At 41.4% G+C, this 13,826-nt stretch overlaps 1 protein-coding gene across 8 annotated transcripts in view; it reads left to right on the forward strand.

Annotated features, from left to right (window-relative positions):
* Nucleotides 1–13,826, forward strand: part of TPD52L1 (tumor protein D52-like 1) — a 59,809-nt gene that overhangs the window by 27,044 nt on the left and 18,939 nt on the right. For 7 of the 8 annotated variants that reach the window (XM_006778440.2, XM_015557826.1, XM_006778441.2 and 4 more), the window contains exon 2: nt 11,223–11,338. In XM_006778440.2, coding sequence (XP_006778503.1) covers nt 11,223–11,338 — 116 coding nt within the window. Of the gene's footprint in view, nt 1–11,222; nt 11,339–12,350; nt 12,575–13,826 lie in introns of those variants that run through there. The other variant, XM_006778443.2, reaches the window with a different exon arrangement.

Consider the following 13,826-nt stretch of genomic DNA (forward strand, 5'->3'; position numbering starts at 1 on the left):
TCGCCCTAAAGGATGGCCCAGCACTTTATAAAGCCCAGTGAGCATGACTGAGAATGGGAATGTAGCCTGTCCAGTGAAGCTGGCAGCAGACACAGATCTGTCTGTCTCCGAGTGCTGGGTCTCTCGGGACAACTCACCAAGCAAATGAATGGAAAATCCAGTTCTCAAGTCTAATGGTATAAGAAGGAGGAGAATGGGAGGAGCAGGAGAAACAGGAGGGACTTCCTTTTCTTTAAATGAGTGTTACTTTTTCTTAATGAATTTGAATTTAGAGTAATTTATTACCCTGGAGTTTTCTTACTGATACAAGTGAGACTGTCTCCAGTCTTGCTGAAGGCAGAAATCTAAGTCTGGCTGTTAAATCCTGAGATTTATCTTTTGTCATATTTGTCTTCCTTTCCCGAGTACCAGAAGAGGTAAACTTGAATATGTGTGTGTGTGTGTGTGCGCGTGTGTGTGCGCGCGTGCGTTGGGGAGGGGCGGGGGTAAAATGAGGGTGGAGATGCAGAAAAAAAGGATGTCATAAAGGTTAAAATGGTCAACCTATGTATGGTTTGTCTATACACATTCCTGTAATAGTTTTATTTTTCTCATGCGATGTGTTTACTCAGAAAAGGAAGTTCCCAGAGTCTATGCATCAGGAACATTAGCTATTTTTGGTTTTCTATAACTATTTGTTTGGTGTTCTTTATTCGACTGTGTGGCTGCTGTGTTGTTATGTCTTTGTTTGGGGGTTATTGTGGCCTGAGTTGCTGTTTTATGCAGTTGCATCTGTTTTGTAAGTGTGTCAAACTGTGCCTTTCAAGGGTAACAAATAGTGATTTGAAATGGGAAGAACATCCTAAATGCTTAAATCTTACATTTGAAGCTGAGGAGATTTGTGATAAATAGTTTACATCTTTTAATTGAAAATTAACCTCCGTGGTTTTGAGGGTAGTCACTGACATGCTCATGACCAGCAGAAGCCATTGGTGTGGGTGAGGTCATGTGACCTCATGAGAGGCATAAAAGCTTAGGTCTGAGCGGCTCACTCTTTGGTTGTGATTGAAGTTGGTCCCTCTGGAGTGAAGTTCAGAAGCAACTCCTGCAGGAGCACATTTACCACATCATCTGTACGAAACGTAAGCTTCTCTATTTCTGGCTTTCATTTCAAAAAACCAAAATCTGTGTTTCCTATACTTGTTCCCTTGACCTACTTATAAAACAATTTTTTAAAATTTTCTACAGAATTAACAGTTAACTAAAATCAGTCTTCCCAATGCTTACCAATCATCCTTTGCTGTTCATTTAGTCCCTCAAGTAGATTTTATTCTGAGGTTGTAAAAAGCACAGAAATTGCCTTAAGTTATTTGATCTACTTGGCAAATCAGTCTCCCTGGAGATTGGTTAGTAGAGACTGTCATCTAAGAGGCTCATCATTGCAGTGTGAACCAAACCACAGGAAATGATATGAATTTAAGCTTCATATGTGATATCTTGGAATACAATATCATTTCAGTATGCAGCCTACCAGAGGATGCCAGCCTGAATGGCCAACTGGTCTTACACAGTAATCAAAGCTGTGTATTAACGCAATGCTAGTTTCTGTAGTTAGCCCAGTAAAATGATGTCATGAAGCAAGCCACTCTCATGGCCCTGGGCGGTGTCACAGTCCCCCTTCAGGCAAGCAAGGCCTATCCATTCATCACCCTAATCCCTACAGCTCTCAATGCCTTCAGGAGCACCCTAAAGCCATGAGTTAGGCATGAGACGAGGGGAGCCTGGGGTACTTGGGTGCTCTTCAGGCTCTCTGGGATTATTATTCCTGGAGATGAATAGGAGTTCTGGTCAGACCTTAGTCACAGAAATGATAATTTAGGTTTTTGTGAATCCCTAATTTGTTTGACCTCCTTGAAGGTTGCTCACCCTTGAAGGCGGCATGGTACATATTTAACTATTGGGTACCATTGTTTTCTGCAATCTTTAGTATTCTAGTGAATATTGGTTACTTCAACAATACACAAATTACCTAAGAATTTTACATCAAAGCTAGGTTTCTTCTTGGAGTAGGAAGACAGTCATCTTGTACATATGAGTGAATGAGAAATGGAAGGGCATATTTCCATATATTTGTTGATTTTTTTTTTTAATCCTCAACTGAGGATATTTTTTCCATTGATTTTTGGAGAAAGTGGAAGAGAGAGGGAAAGACAGAGAGAAATATTGATGTGAAAGAAACACATCGATTGGTTGCTTCCTGCATGAGCCCCAACCAGGGCCTGGGCCAAGGAGGAGCCTGCAACTGAGGTATGTGCCCTTGACCTGAATGATGCCTGGACTCTTTGGTCCGCAGTCTAACACTATCAACCGAGACAAATCAGCTAGGGCTATTGTTGATTTCTATCTCATAGTATGTCACTTCCATCTTTAGCCAAAATTTGGTTTTGACTAGTCACAAATTTTTCTTTAGACACTAGAGTCAATTTTAATTGGCATCGATTTGAATTGTCACCTAAGCAGAATTTTTTTAAGCTGAAAAATGGATTATAAGAATTTAATCTAACCTCCTACAACCTCAGAAGCATCTTCTGCTAATATATTTAGTAAAAAGCATAAAATCTTTCTTTATTCACCTGATTCGTGCACACTCAAGCTGTGTATTATAGATGCGACTTCTTTTTTTAGCTACATTATTAAATGAAACCAAAGCTTTAGAAAACAGGGCTATTAATAGCGGTGACTCATGTATTCATGTTTTAAGAAGGACAATAAACTTCTACAGGACAGAGTCAGAAATATTTTTTTCATAAAGTTGTTTAGCTATAATTATAATAATAGTATTATGTGTGTTAATGCAATTTATAATGCAAGTCATAATGTAACATACTGTACATAATATTTAATAGTAATATATAGTAATATGAATAGAAAGCAAAAAAGTCAACACTTTAGATCAATTTAAGGCACACAGCATGTTACTTGTTATTCTAGTGTTGTTGGCCACTTGGTAGGATTCTTAGAAGGGAGACTGAGGAGGAAGTGGTGGAGGCTTTTGAGAGTGATGAAGAGGCATAAAAGCATAGGGTAGAATAGAAGCATGACTGAGGGACACTGCAGATGGTAGACTGGCTGGTTTCAAAGTGTCGTGGGAAAATCATAGGCTGGCTAATTGGAATCATCACTGGAATGCTAGCATACAAATTTTCAAATTTAGGCTGGAAGTGACTCCATCCACTGAATGTGTTTTGAACTGAGTTTTGACATGATGAAAGTAATATGTTCAAAATATTGATTTGAGTGTTGTGTAGGCTGGGGAGTGGGGAGATTGCAAGCAAGGAAATAAAATTTAGCTAAGATTTCAGTAGTTGGGTGTGTAGTGATAAAACCTAAATCACTGTCATGGCAATGAAAATTAAAAAGGGTAGACAAATATGACAGATAACAAAATGATAAGGAAAAGGGCATCAAGAAGACTTCACAGTTTGATTTTCTATCCTTGGAGATCTAATTCAGTAAACATTAGTTGAGCAACTCCTATTTAAGAGCGTTTAGGAGATGCAGACCTACCCTGAACTCTTGGCAATGCTCAACAGTGGGGAGGCTACAGATTTTAAACTTACAGGCCTCGACCTTCAGTAAACCTCACTCTTGCGGAGCAGAAGGTTTTCTGGGTGGGATAGAGGGACATTTTAGCCCTGTCCCATCTCAGCATGAGATATTGTGGTCGAGTTGAAAAAACATGAACTCTGTAACCTGATAAACTTTCGTTCAATGCTTAAATCCACCAGTTACCAACCATGTAAGGTTGGGTAAGTTATTTAACACTTTGAGCCATCATTTCTTCATTTGCAAAATGGGAAACCACCTCTACAAAATGATTCTTCATAGAGCTCTTGAATTTCTGCCCATTTTGCAAGCAGAGATACTGACAACCTTGTTTTGTTTTTTTTTTTATGAACTATCCTTTCAAGGATGTTTGTAGGAAACAGCCTTGGAAGGTAGAGATGGTATCTATCTCTAGAGCAGAAGTCAGGTTGCCTACAGTCCAGTAGAATAAAGATGACCTCTCCCTCCAGGGTGGCGGTCAGCAGGTTTGCTTGCTGTCTATGGAAATCAATCAGGTTTCCTGAGCTTGGGTTCTTCAGTTGTGATGGACACTCACTGTGTGAGCATGTTCCATCTAGGTCCCTCCACGTCACTCCTCCATGGAACTTGGTGACAAGGGAAAAACCTGAATGTGTTGTTCATGCTGAGTATCTGATCCAGGAGTCTTGGGTCTTCTGCCAGCACCCATGAAACTATGGGCAGGCTAACTTGTTAGCTCGTAAATTGGGTAAAATCTGAGATCTTTTGTCTTGATGCCACCTGCCCAATGTGTTTCTGGGGAGAGTATATTATGGGATCAATTGGAGACCTTTGATATGGTCTGGTTTCAGATGAGATGAAAAAAGATGAGAAGATAAAGTCTGAAAAAATAGTATGATCTTATTTGTGTATATTATGGGTATATCTAAATATATATGTTATATATTAGATTTTAAAATATATCTATATCTATACTAGAGGCCAAGTGCATGGATTCTTGCACTGGTGGGGTCCCTTGGCTGGGCCTGCGGGGATCAGTGGACCTCTGCGCTGTTGCAACCCAGCCTTACCCACCAGCTCCTTGGGCTCCAGTCTGCTGTCACATTGATCCTGCACAGCACAAAATAGTGCGCGAAGCAGCAGGTGGCTGGGGTGGAGCCTGAGCCTGGAGCCCAATGGCTCATCCAGGGGACCCGCTGTGCCTGCCACTGTCGCTGCTCAGGCATGTAGGGGGAGTGTCCAGGGGAGAGGCTCGCACGGCCATGACCTCGCCAGCTGGCGCCCACTGGTTAGCTGAGCGGCATTCCCGCTATGGGAGCACACTGACCACCAGGGGGCAGTTCCTGCATTGAGCGTCTGCTCCCTGGTGGTCAGTGCACATCATAGCTACCAGCTGGTCATCAGGTCGTCCAGTTGCTTAGGCTTTTATATATATATAGATAAAATTTTTCAAAGCTAGGATGCCAAAGATTTTAAGATACCCATTGTTTTATACAGCATTAAGAACGAAAAAGTATGCCAATTAATTGTAAGACACCATTGATTGTAAGAAGTATTCTAATTTGAGAGGTGTAAAGTAAAAAAAAGTGTGGGTGTATAGGAGAAGAACTGGAGAGATGTACATGAAAGTTTTATAGTGGTGAACTCTGGGAGGTGAGATTACAATTTGTCTTTAATTATTGCTTTTCTGAGAAAGCAAATTTCTTACACTGCTGCTCTCTTCCTATTTCACTCTTTACCCTACTCTCAAGGCTAGCGGTAGATGACTCTAGGCCCTGGCAGATCCCCTTTTCAAATCTTTCAGTGTGTCATGCACTAGGGTTCAAGCCTTGGCTTGAGGATGTAGGAATGGTAAGCTCCCATTGTATTGTTCTTAGCACTTGAGGCCTTTGCTAAAATGCCAGGGCTACAGACATATTTAATACAAGTTATTGGTAAGTGAATGAAAAGCAGTTCAATAATGGAGGTCTATAGAAATAATATTTAATTTTTGTGGTAGGCTTAGGAAATGTGTAGAAAGGACTCTAATAAAGAAATTTGTTTTATAACTTTAATTTCCATCCTCCTAGAATTAGCATGTATAAAATTTTGTGTGCTTAAAGATAATCGTAAATCCAACATTAATGAGATTAGCTCAATAGTTTTTCCCGTGAGGAATAAAAGATATTTTGAAATTTTATATTTGCCTGAAGTTATTTTTACCAAATGTCATGAAGAAAGTATAATTAAGTAATAAATATTACAGTCTTAAATTTATTATTTAAAACATGGTGAATTTTTATTTAAGCTACTTTATTGCATCCTTTCTTTTATGAAGTCCCGGGATAATTTTGTATTCTTTTTGCAAATATATGCTTTTATTCCTTTGCTTGGTTATAGAGATGGATTTATTTGTTAATTTCTTAATATGGTTCATACACTTACATGCAAGCTTATTTTGCTACTTAAAGGAAATTCTGGCCTAGGTGGTATGGCTCAGTGGTTGAGCATCAACCTATGAATCAGTAGGTCACAGTTCAATTCCAGTCAGGACACATGCCTGGCTTGCCAGCTTGATCCCCAGTGTGGGCTGTGCAGGAGGCAGCCAATCAGTGATTCTTTCTCATCATTGATGTTTCTATCTTTCCCTCTCCCTTCCTCTCTGAAATTAATAAAACTATTTTTTTCAAAAAAGAAATTCTGTAACTTTTATATATTTTTCAATGATGCAAAATATGGTCACTCATCTGAAGTCATAGTTTGTAATCATTTTAACACACAGCTGTCTGTACTGTTTCAATCATATGCATGAAGCCATGACCTAATCCAGCGGTTCTCAACCTGTGGGTCATGACTGCTTTGGTGGTCGAGCGACCCTTTCACAGGGGTCACCTAAGACCATCCTGCATATCAGATATTTACATTATGATTCATAACAGTAGCAACATTACAGTTATGAAGTAGCAACGAAAATAATTTTAGGGTTGGGTCACTACATGAGGAACTGTATTTAAAGGGCCAGAAGGTTGAGAACCACTGAATCCATTGGAGTGCTAGACGGGGTGCATCAGAAGTGTGTTGGTACCAATGGGAGATTTTGTTTCAAAGCTAAAGGGGGCACTCTGATCCAAAACTCACCTTTTGATTTGTACTTTCCAACGTCTTTTGTTTACTATTCTTCAGTGGTTGTAAGACAGAGAAGGAGATACGCTTTGGAGTCAGACTGGCCTAAGTGAGAGCCCAACATGTGACTGAGCCAGACCCTGAGCCAGGTCCCATGAGTGAGGGTCCTCACCAGCAAGGTGGGGACCAGCTGCAGTGACTTCTCAGGTGATCTGGTTCGGTTTGTTGTGTCATTTAGCACCGCATGGGAGACTTAAATGAGTCACCACTGGCCGATTGTAGGTATAGTGAAAGCAGGAGCATGGTAGCATCTGACAAGTGCTCTAGGTGACAAAAATGTCACCTAGCCGATGGAAAGGCACAGTTCCTGCACTGGAGTCAGACCTGTGGATATCTGTTACCTTTGTTAACTCTGTATATTTTATTGCATGAAAGTGACAGTAAAATGACTGTCTTTAAGTGCAAACTACTCCTGTGGCCGGATGGCAACACTTATTTACCCTATATCATGGTGTACATACATGGGCTCCATTTTTTTAAAAAACCTGTACCTGATCTGGTTATTGGCCCTTAGGCTTTGCAAAGTGGGGAAGAAAAATAGGTCTAGTCCATTCCAATGCAATAATTTAAAAAGACCCTTTAAATAATACCCATTTTCTCGGTGGGAGTACCTTCTAGCTCAGATTTCTTCTGTGTCAGCGCCCTTTCCCTTGCCCTGGCTGAGGTGGTGTCAGGTACATGGAAGCAGGAAGGGCCCATGTGGTGCCTCGTGTTCTCGTTGCTCTTCCAGCAGCTGGGGCCTGATAACTTCTGATGCTGACACTTCTGCAGATCTGCCTCTTGATCTTGTCTTTCTCTGCTGAGTTTGGGCCCAGTAGCCCTTCCCAGCTGATTCAGCCTCGCTTGGCTCTCGTTGGTGGGAGATTTTCTCCACCTCGCCAGGGCCCGTAACCCGAGCGTCTGCTGTGGGGGCACCAACCTCTTGCCAAGGTAGCAGGATTCTCCCTAAGTACTGTGGGGAGTTCTGGAGCCCGTGTATGGTTAACTGACTGAGAAGTGTCAGTTGGGGAAGTAAACACCACAGACCGATTTTGGCAACCACCCAGCCCCTGTCTGGTTTGCAGGCACTGGCTGTGCTCCAGGTTGGTGTGGGCTGGCCTGAACGATATTTTTTTTCTAGAGCTCAAAAAGGAAATTGGGGCAGCCTTTCTGTACCAGTCAGGGCCCAGGAGAGAAACAGATGGATGGCATTCTCAGGGGGTGCCTGATTCAAGAGAGCTTAATGAAGGGACTATTAGAAGATGGGAAGAGTTACGGGAAACCAAGAGGGGATGGTGAAGCTCCTCAGAACCATGGCAGCAGGAAGCCAAAACCATCTTGGGCTGGAGGAGAGGGCGGGGCTCTTGAACTTGACCAGAGCTGAGCTATAGAAGAGGGCGTTCGGAAGAGAAAATCAGATTCATGAAGTTGCCTCATTATGTACTGTACCTGCTAAAAACTGTGCTTTCTGAAGTTTTCCCTATTATTTTTTATTAAAAATATGTTTTTAATCCCTTCTAATATCTACTTTCATAGGAACTAGGTTAATTTATATGCATTTTACTGCCCTCACATTATCGTCTACCACTTGGTATCTCATCATTTGCTTTTTCTTTCTTTCTGCTTCTGATTTAGTTTTATTGGTTAATCACTTTTTTAACCAACTCCTCTTTGATTCTGGATTTACCCTTTGACCTCATGATTTGATCGCTGCTTCACTAGCCCACTGAGCAGAGCATATTCTGGTGAAAAGCAGGTCTTGATTTCATTCTGTTTATATGCACGTGGCCCCCAGTGCTGAACTGTGTCACTCAGAGAATACCCACTGGAAGAGGCTGTAGCAGGGAAATAGATACAGAAGTCGAAAAAGAAGACGGGGAACTGTCATTCAATTTCAAAGATGAGAATGAAGATGGTAATTGATCTAATTTGAGGTGAAGTAACTAGCTACCTAGCCTCCAGGCAGATTTCCTGAATGGCTGGTTTCTGGGAGTGAGACTTTGAAAGATTCATGATGTCTTTGAGGAGTGGGACATAGGACACATCAGAGCTGAAGGCTGGTGCAGAATGCCTCACTATAAAGTTTATGGATCTCCCCCCTGGAAAGTAGACGCTTCCTGCTGCGTGTGGGGGTCTACCCTTCCCTAAATTCACTAGAACTTTCCCAATTCCTGTATTATCAATTCAGTTGGATTTTGAATTTTCTTCCTAGAATATAGGAAGATACTAAAAATGTTTGATGTCTTGAAAAGTCTAACTACCTGGAACTATTGTCTATTCCCTTTCCTGACACATGCCCTCTCACACTGTCAAGAGAAGGAAACTTTGAGGATTTGTGTTCCAGCTAAATTTGAGCAATATCCCTGAGTCCCAGGGCCAGGCTGAGTCGGGGAGAAGACCAGAATGTCCTACATACTGCTTCCTAGCCCCAGGTGCAGGGTGGTAGCTTACCTTCCAGACCCAGCTCTTAAACCTGTGCTTGGAATTGCTGCTGATTCTTGATTTAGACATTTATCCTAGAAAACGGTCTAAAAATGCATTGGGCACCCTAGCTGGTTTGGCTTAGTGGATAGATCATGGGCCTGCAGACTGAAGGGTCCCAGGTTTGATTTCGGTCAAGGGCACATGCCTGGGTTGTGGGCTCGATCCCCAGTAAGGAGCATGCAGAAGGCCTTGGCCAATCAATGATTCTCTCTCATCATTGATGTTTCTAACTCTCTCTCCCTCTCCCTTCCTCTCTGAAATCAATAAAAATATATTTTAAAAATACATTGGCCACATGTAAACAAATATTTACTCACAGAAATAAATGACCATGTGTTTCCCCTTTAAATGACTTATTTACATTTTTGTACAGAATCTAGAGATATTCTCGTAGGTTGCTGATGTATACATGAAACTGGCACAGCCTCTTTGGGGAATGAATGCAGTGGGTTTCAAAAGGTCCGTCCCGTGCCCTTTGACTCAGTAATACCATGTATACGAAATCATCAAGGATTTGCCTTATGACTTGGCTAGGAGACGTTCCCTGCGGCTTCCCAATAAACAGGATAAATTATCATTCACACACGAGAATGTACGCATGTTGATACATGGTTTTAAACATAAAGGATTTTCATGATATCCTATCCAATGAACAAATAAATCAAGTTCACAACAGTACTAGTAAATGCATATAAAATACATAAGAAAATATGCATGTGTGCACAGAAGAAATGTCAGCAAGGATGGACCAAAAGGATACTTATTTTGGAGTGGTGTGAATAATAGTGATTTTAATTAGAAACGGATAATTTTATTTTCCTGTCTTCTACAATAAACAGGTATTCCTCATGAAAAAGAACATTACTGAGCAGTGAAACTGGCCTCTGGAGTACATAGAGGGGACGAGGATCTGATGAACTTGGGTCAGCAAGATGCCATGTTCACTGATGTGTGTTAGGGTATCAGCAGTAATACAAAGTGCTGATGATGCACCATTGATTCAGACAAAAAGATGTGGGTACAGTGGACTTAAAAGTGAAGCCAGTCCTAGCCGGTTTAGCTCAGTGGATAGAGCACCAGCCTGAGGACTGAAGGGTCCCAGGTTCAATTCCAGTCAAGGGCACTTACCCTGGTTGCAGACTGGATCCCCTGGCCATGGTGGGGGCTCCTGTGAGAGGCAACCAATCAAAGTATCTCTCTCGCATAGATGTTTTTCTCTCTCTGTCTCTCCCCCTCCTTTCCATTCTGTCTAAAATATCAATGGAACAATATACTTAGGTGAGGATAAATAAATAAATAAATAAATAAATAAATATAAGTGTAGTCATTTAAAAAAAGAGAGAGAGGGTGAGGCCAGCTTCAGAAGAATTTTGCAAATTGGGCCATATTTTTACTCTTTAACTAGAATGATTATGATTTTGTAGGATAATTATTTACCTTTTTCTTTTGACTTTCAACAAACTATATATATTTTAATTGTTTTATTGAATAATAATACTAAGTATACAAAAAATATTTACAAAATACATTGTAAAGTACAGAAAATACTTATGCACGGTGTCCCAGAAATGGACCACTACCATTAACACCACAGAGATGTCCTATAGGTTCCCACACTCCCATCCTCTTCATCCCCCTCTCTGCCCCGACTGCCTCAGAGCAAACCATGGTCCTGAATGCTTTATCATTGCCTTGCTTTCCTTCATAAATCTATCCTTAAATACTTTATTTAGTTTTGCAATACTTTATTTAGTTTTGCAACTTCATATAAGTGGAGCCGTACTCTGTGTGCTTCTGCAACTTGTTTTTTTTTCACTCAGAATCTTGTTCCCAGGTTTCATCCATGTGATCACATCAGCAAACTTATCACAATTTTATTTACTGTATTTTCCTTCACCTTTTTCACCAACTCCCCTCCCCTTCCCTCTGACAACCATCTTTTTGGTCTCTGTTGCTATGAATCTGTTTTTGTTTTGTCTTATTTGTCCATTCATTTTAAACATTGCGTTATGTTCTATCAATCTTGCCTAAAGGTCTGTTGGAGACTGAACCCCTGCGAGGAAGAGATGAAGACGCAGTAGCCAGTGCTGACTTCTCTAGCATGCTCTCCGACGAGGAGAGAGAAGAGTTAAAGGCAGAATTAGTTCAGGTATGTTTAGGAATCTTATTATTCCAATGTCTATCTCTGGATCTTGAGAGTTACTATTACTTTTATATAAGTCCCATATTACAATTGTTATATTACATTCAGTAAAATTTGATAAATGATGTATTGCAAGATGATTTATTTTGGGGGGGATTTTGTAATGCTAATTGTCCATTATTTGTTGCTGACAGCACAAAATTGAATGGCTATGCTGCTTAAGCAACAATGATAATTAGCAGCTCCTACTCTTTTAGTATCACAATACCATGGGGATGATAAACCACTTACAAACCTGCTGGAATTCCTTCAAGACCCTGCAAGTACAAGCTGCTTTTGAAGAGCAGTTCTTGTTTTAGGTCAACAGTGTAGCTCAACAAACACTTTGAAATAATTTAGTTTTGTCACAAAAAAGTTAGTCGTAGAGCAACTGGATTTATTGAGTTGTGCTCTTTTGCAGAAGAATAAAGCTCTGGGGATAGAGAGGAAAGCTGTGCTGGATGCAGGCTTCATTAGATCTCAGGTAGTTGTTGGGGCATTTGGACTTAGAGGCGAGGAGGATGCCTGGCTCATTGTGAATGCAACCCTCTGTTCAAGTGTTTTGTTTGCAGCACCTACTAACCCTTGAACACTTGGCTAAGGAGCGGTTGGTTACATTAGAGAAGGAAAGAGCTGGACACGGGGCTTCCTGAGTACAATAAGCAGCAGGGCGAGGGGGGTGAAGCCAGCATCGCCTCTCCATTCTGAATCCCTGGCTCTGAGGGCAGGAAGCTCCTGGTTTATCAGAAGCAAGGCTTTCACCCCTGGCTCTGGCCTCTTCTGCAGGCTGGGGACAGAGCTCCGAGCTCCACCGTACCCTCGGCCCCCTTGGTCCACTGCAGACTCCTCAAGCTCTGAGGTCCTGAGACTGTGTGTTCGTGACAGTTCATAATCATATTGAAGATTTTTCAGGTGCTTTCCCAAGACACACCCTAAAATAACTTCATAAAATCAGCTTACTCCTCTGGCACAGCAGACGTTATTTTTATAAGCACAGAGCCTGCATCTTTGGCTGCGTTTGTCTGTGGCCACTGATCCAGAACCACTCGGTTGACTTCAACCCGGCCACACATTCCGGAGCGCGGACCAAAGTCAGCCTTCGCCGAGCGTGCAGCAGCTCCGCGTTTCCTTACGGCCTGGAATTCTGTGCACGACCTGTTCATGTCAGTGGTGGTGTCCAAAGTTTATGTTCTGTGGGCCAGTGTAAGTTAACTGATTCTATGCTAAAATGTAACTCCTTCATATAACAGTCCAGGCTTAAGTGCAGATGCAACCTCTGTGATAGACCAGCTTTTAGAAAATCACTTGATTTTTCTGGGTTCTGGGATTCTATCAATGCGTTTTTTGCACATTCTACATTTTCTAAATGTTCAACGCTGAGTATGTGTTACTTTTATAATCAAGAAAAGCCTGGGTTCTAAATGGAGACCCCATGAACATAAATAACCTGCGGTGTTTTCAGAAATCCCTGTTTCATTCGGCCACATTAATGAGCTTCCAGTGCATCTCACTCCGAACACTTTCTGAGCCTGAATTCTGAAAATAACACCAGACTCCCGTCACTGTGTTCAAGTTACCAGCTTGCATGTTTTCATCCCCCAGAATGCATTAGCCTCCGCGCTTCTCTCTCTTATTTCTGCGTTTCTCAGAGATGAGGGGGTATTGCATCCTGCCTAATTGTTGTGTGCTCACCAAGTGCTGGCACTAGGAAGACGTGCCCTTGTGCTGGGAGACGTAAAATAAGCCAGTATTGCCCAAAGGCTACATCTTAGATCAAGTCTGCATTCTAAAAGAGGAATCTGTTGTTAACACAGTTTGGCCTTTATTTTATGACTGTAGCCATGTGATCTCAAAGTTCCTTCAGTGGGAGGAGGTGGAGGAGGGTATAGGGCAGGGGTGGGCAAACTTTTTGACTCGAGGGCCACAATGGGTTCTTAAACTGGACCGGAGGGCCGGAACAAAAGCATGGAGTGTTTGTGTGAACTAATATAAATTCAAAGTAAACATCATTATATAAAAGGGTATGGTCTCTTTTTTTTTAGTTTTATTCATTTCAAACGGGCCGGATCCGGCCCGCGGGCCGTAGTTTGCCCACGGCTGGTATAGGGGAATAGATGGTGATGGATGGAGACTTGACTTGGGGTGGTGAACCCACAATACAGTATACAGGTGTGTTGTGGAATTGTGTACCTGAATTCTGGATAATTCTGTTAACCAGTGTCACTCCAATAAATTCAATAAAAAGGAAAAAAAGAATCTAAAAATAAATAAATAAAAGCTTCTTAGTGTGAGGCCAGTATCACCTCTGACCTGGTGTGTGCTTTGTGTGTAGCAGGTATGCAGTAAGGCTTTTAACTTTATTTTATAGCTCCAGTGAATATTTATATTTGTAAATACCGGCAGTAGATTATGCATTTTAATAAGCTTATCAATATATTAAAATATTTTGTGTCGG

This window comes from Myotis davidii, unplaced genomic scaffold (assembly GCF_000327345.1).
Source record: "Myotis davidii unplaced genomic scaffold, ASM32734v1 scaffold147, whole genome shotgun sequence".
NCBI lineage: Eukaryota > Metazoa > Chordata > Mammalia > Chiroptera > Vespertilionidae > Myotis > Myotis davidii.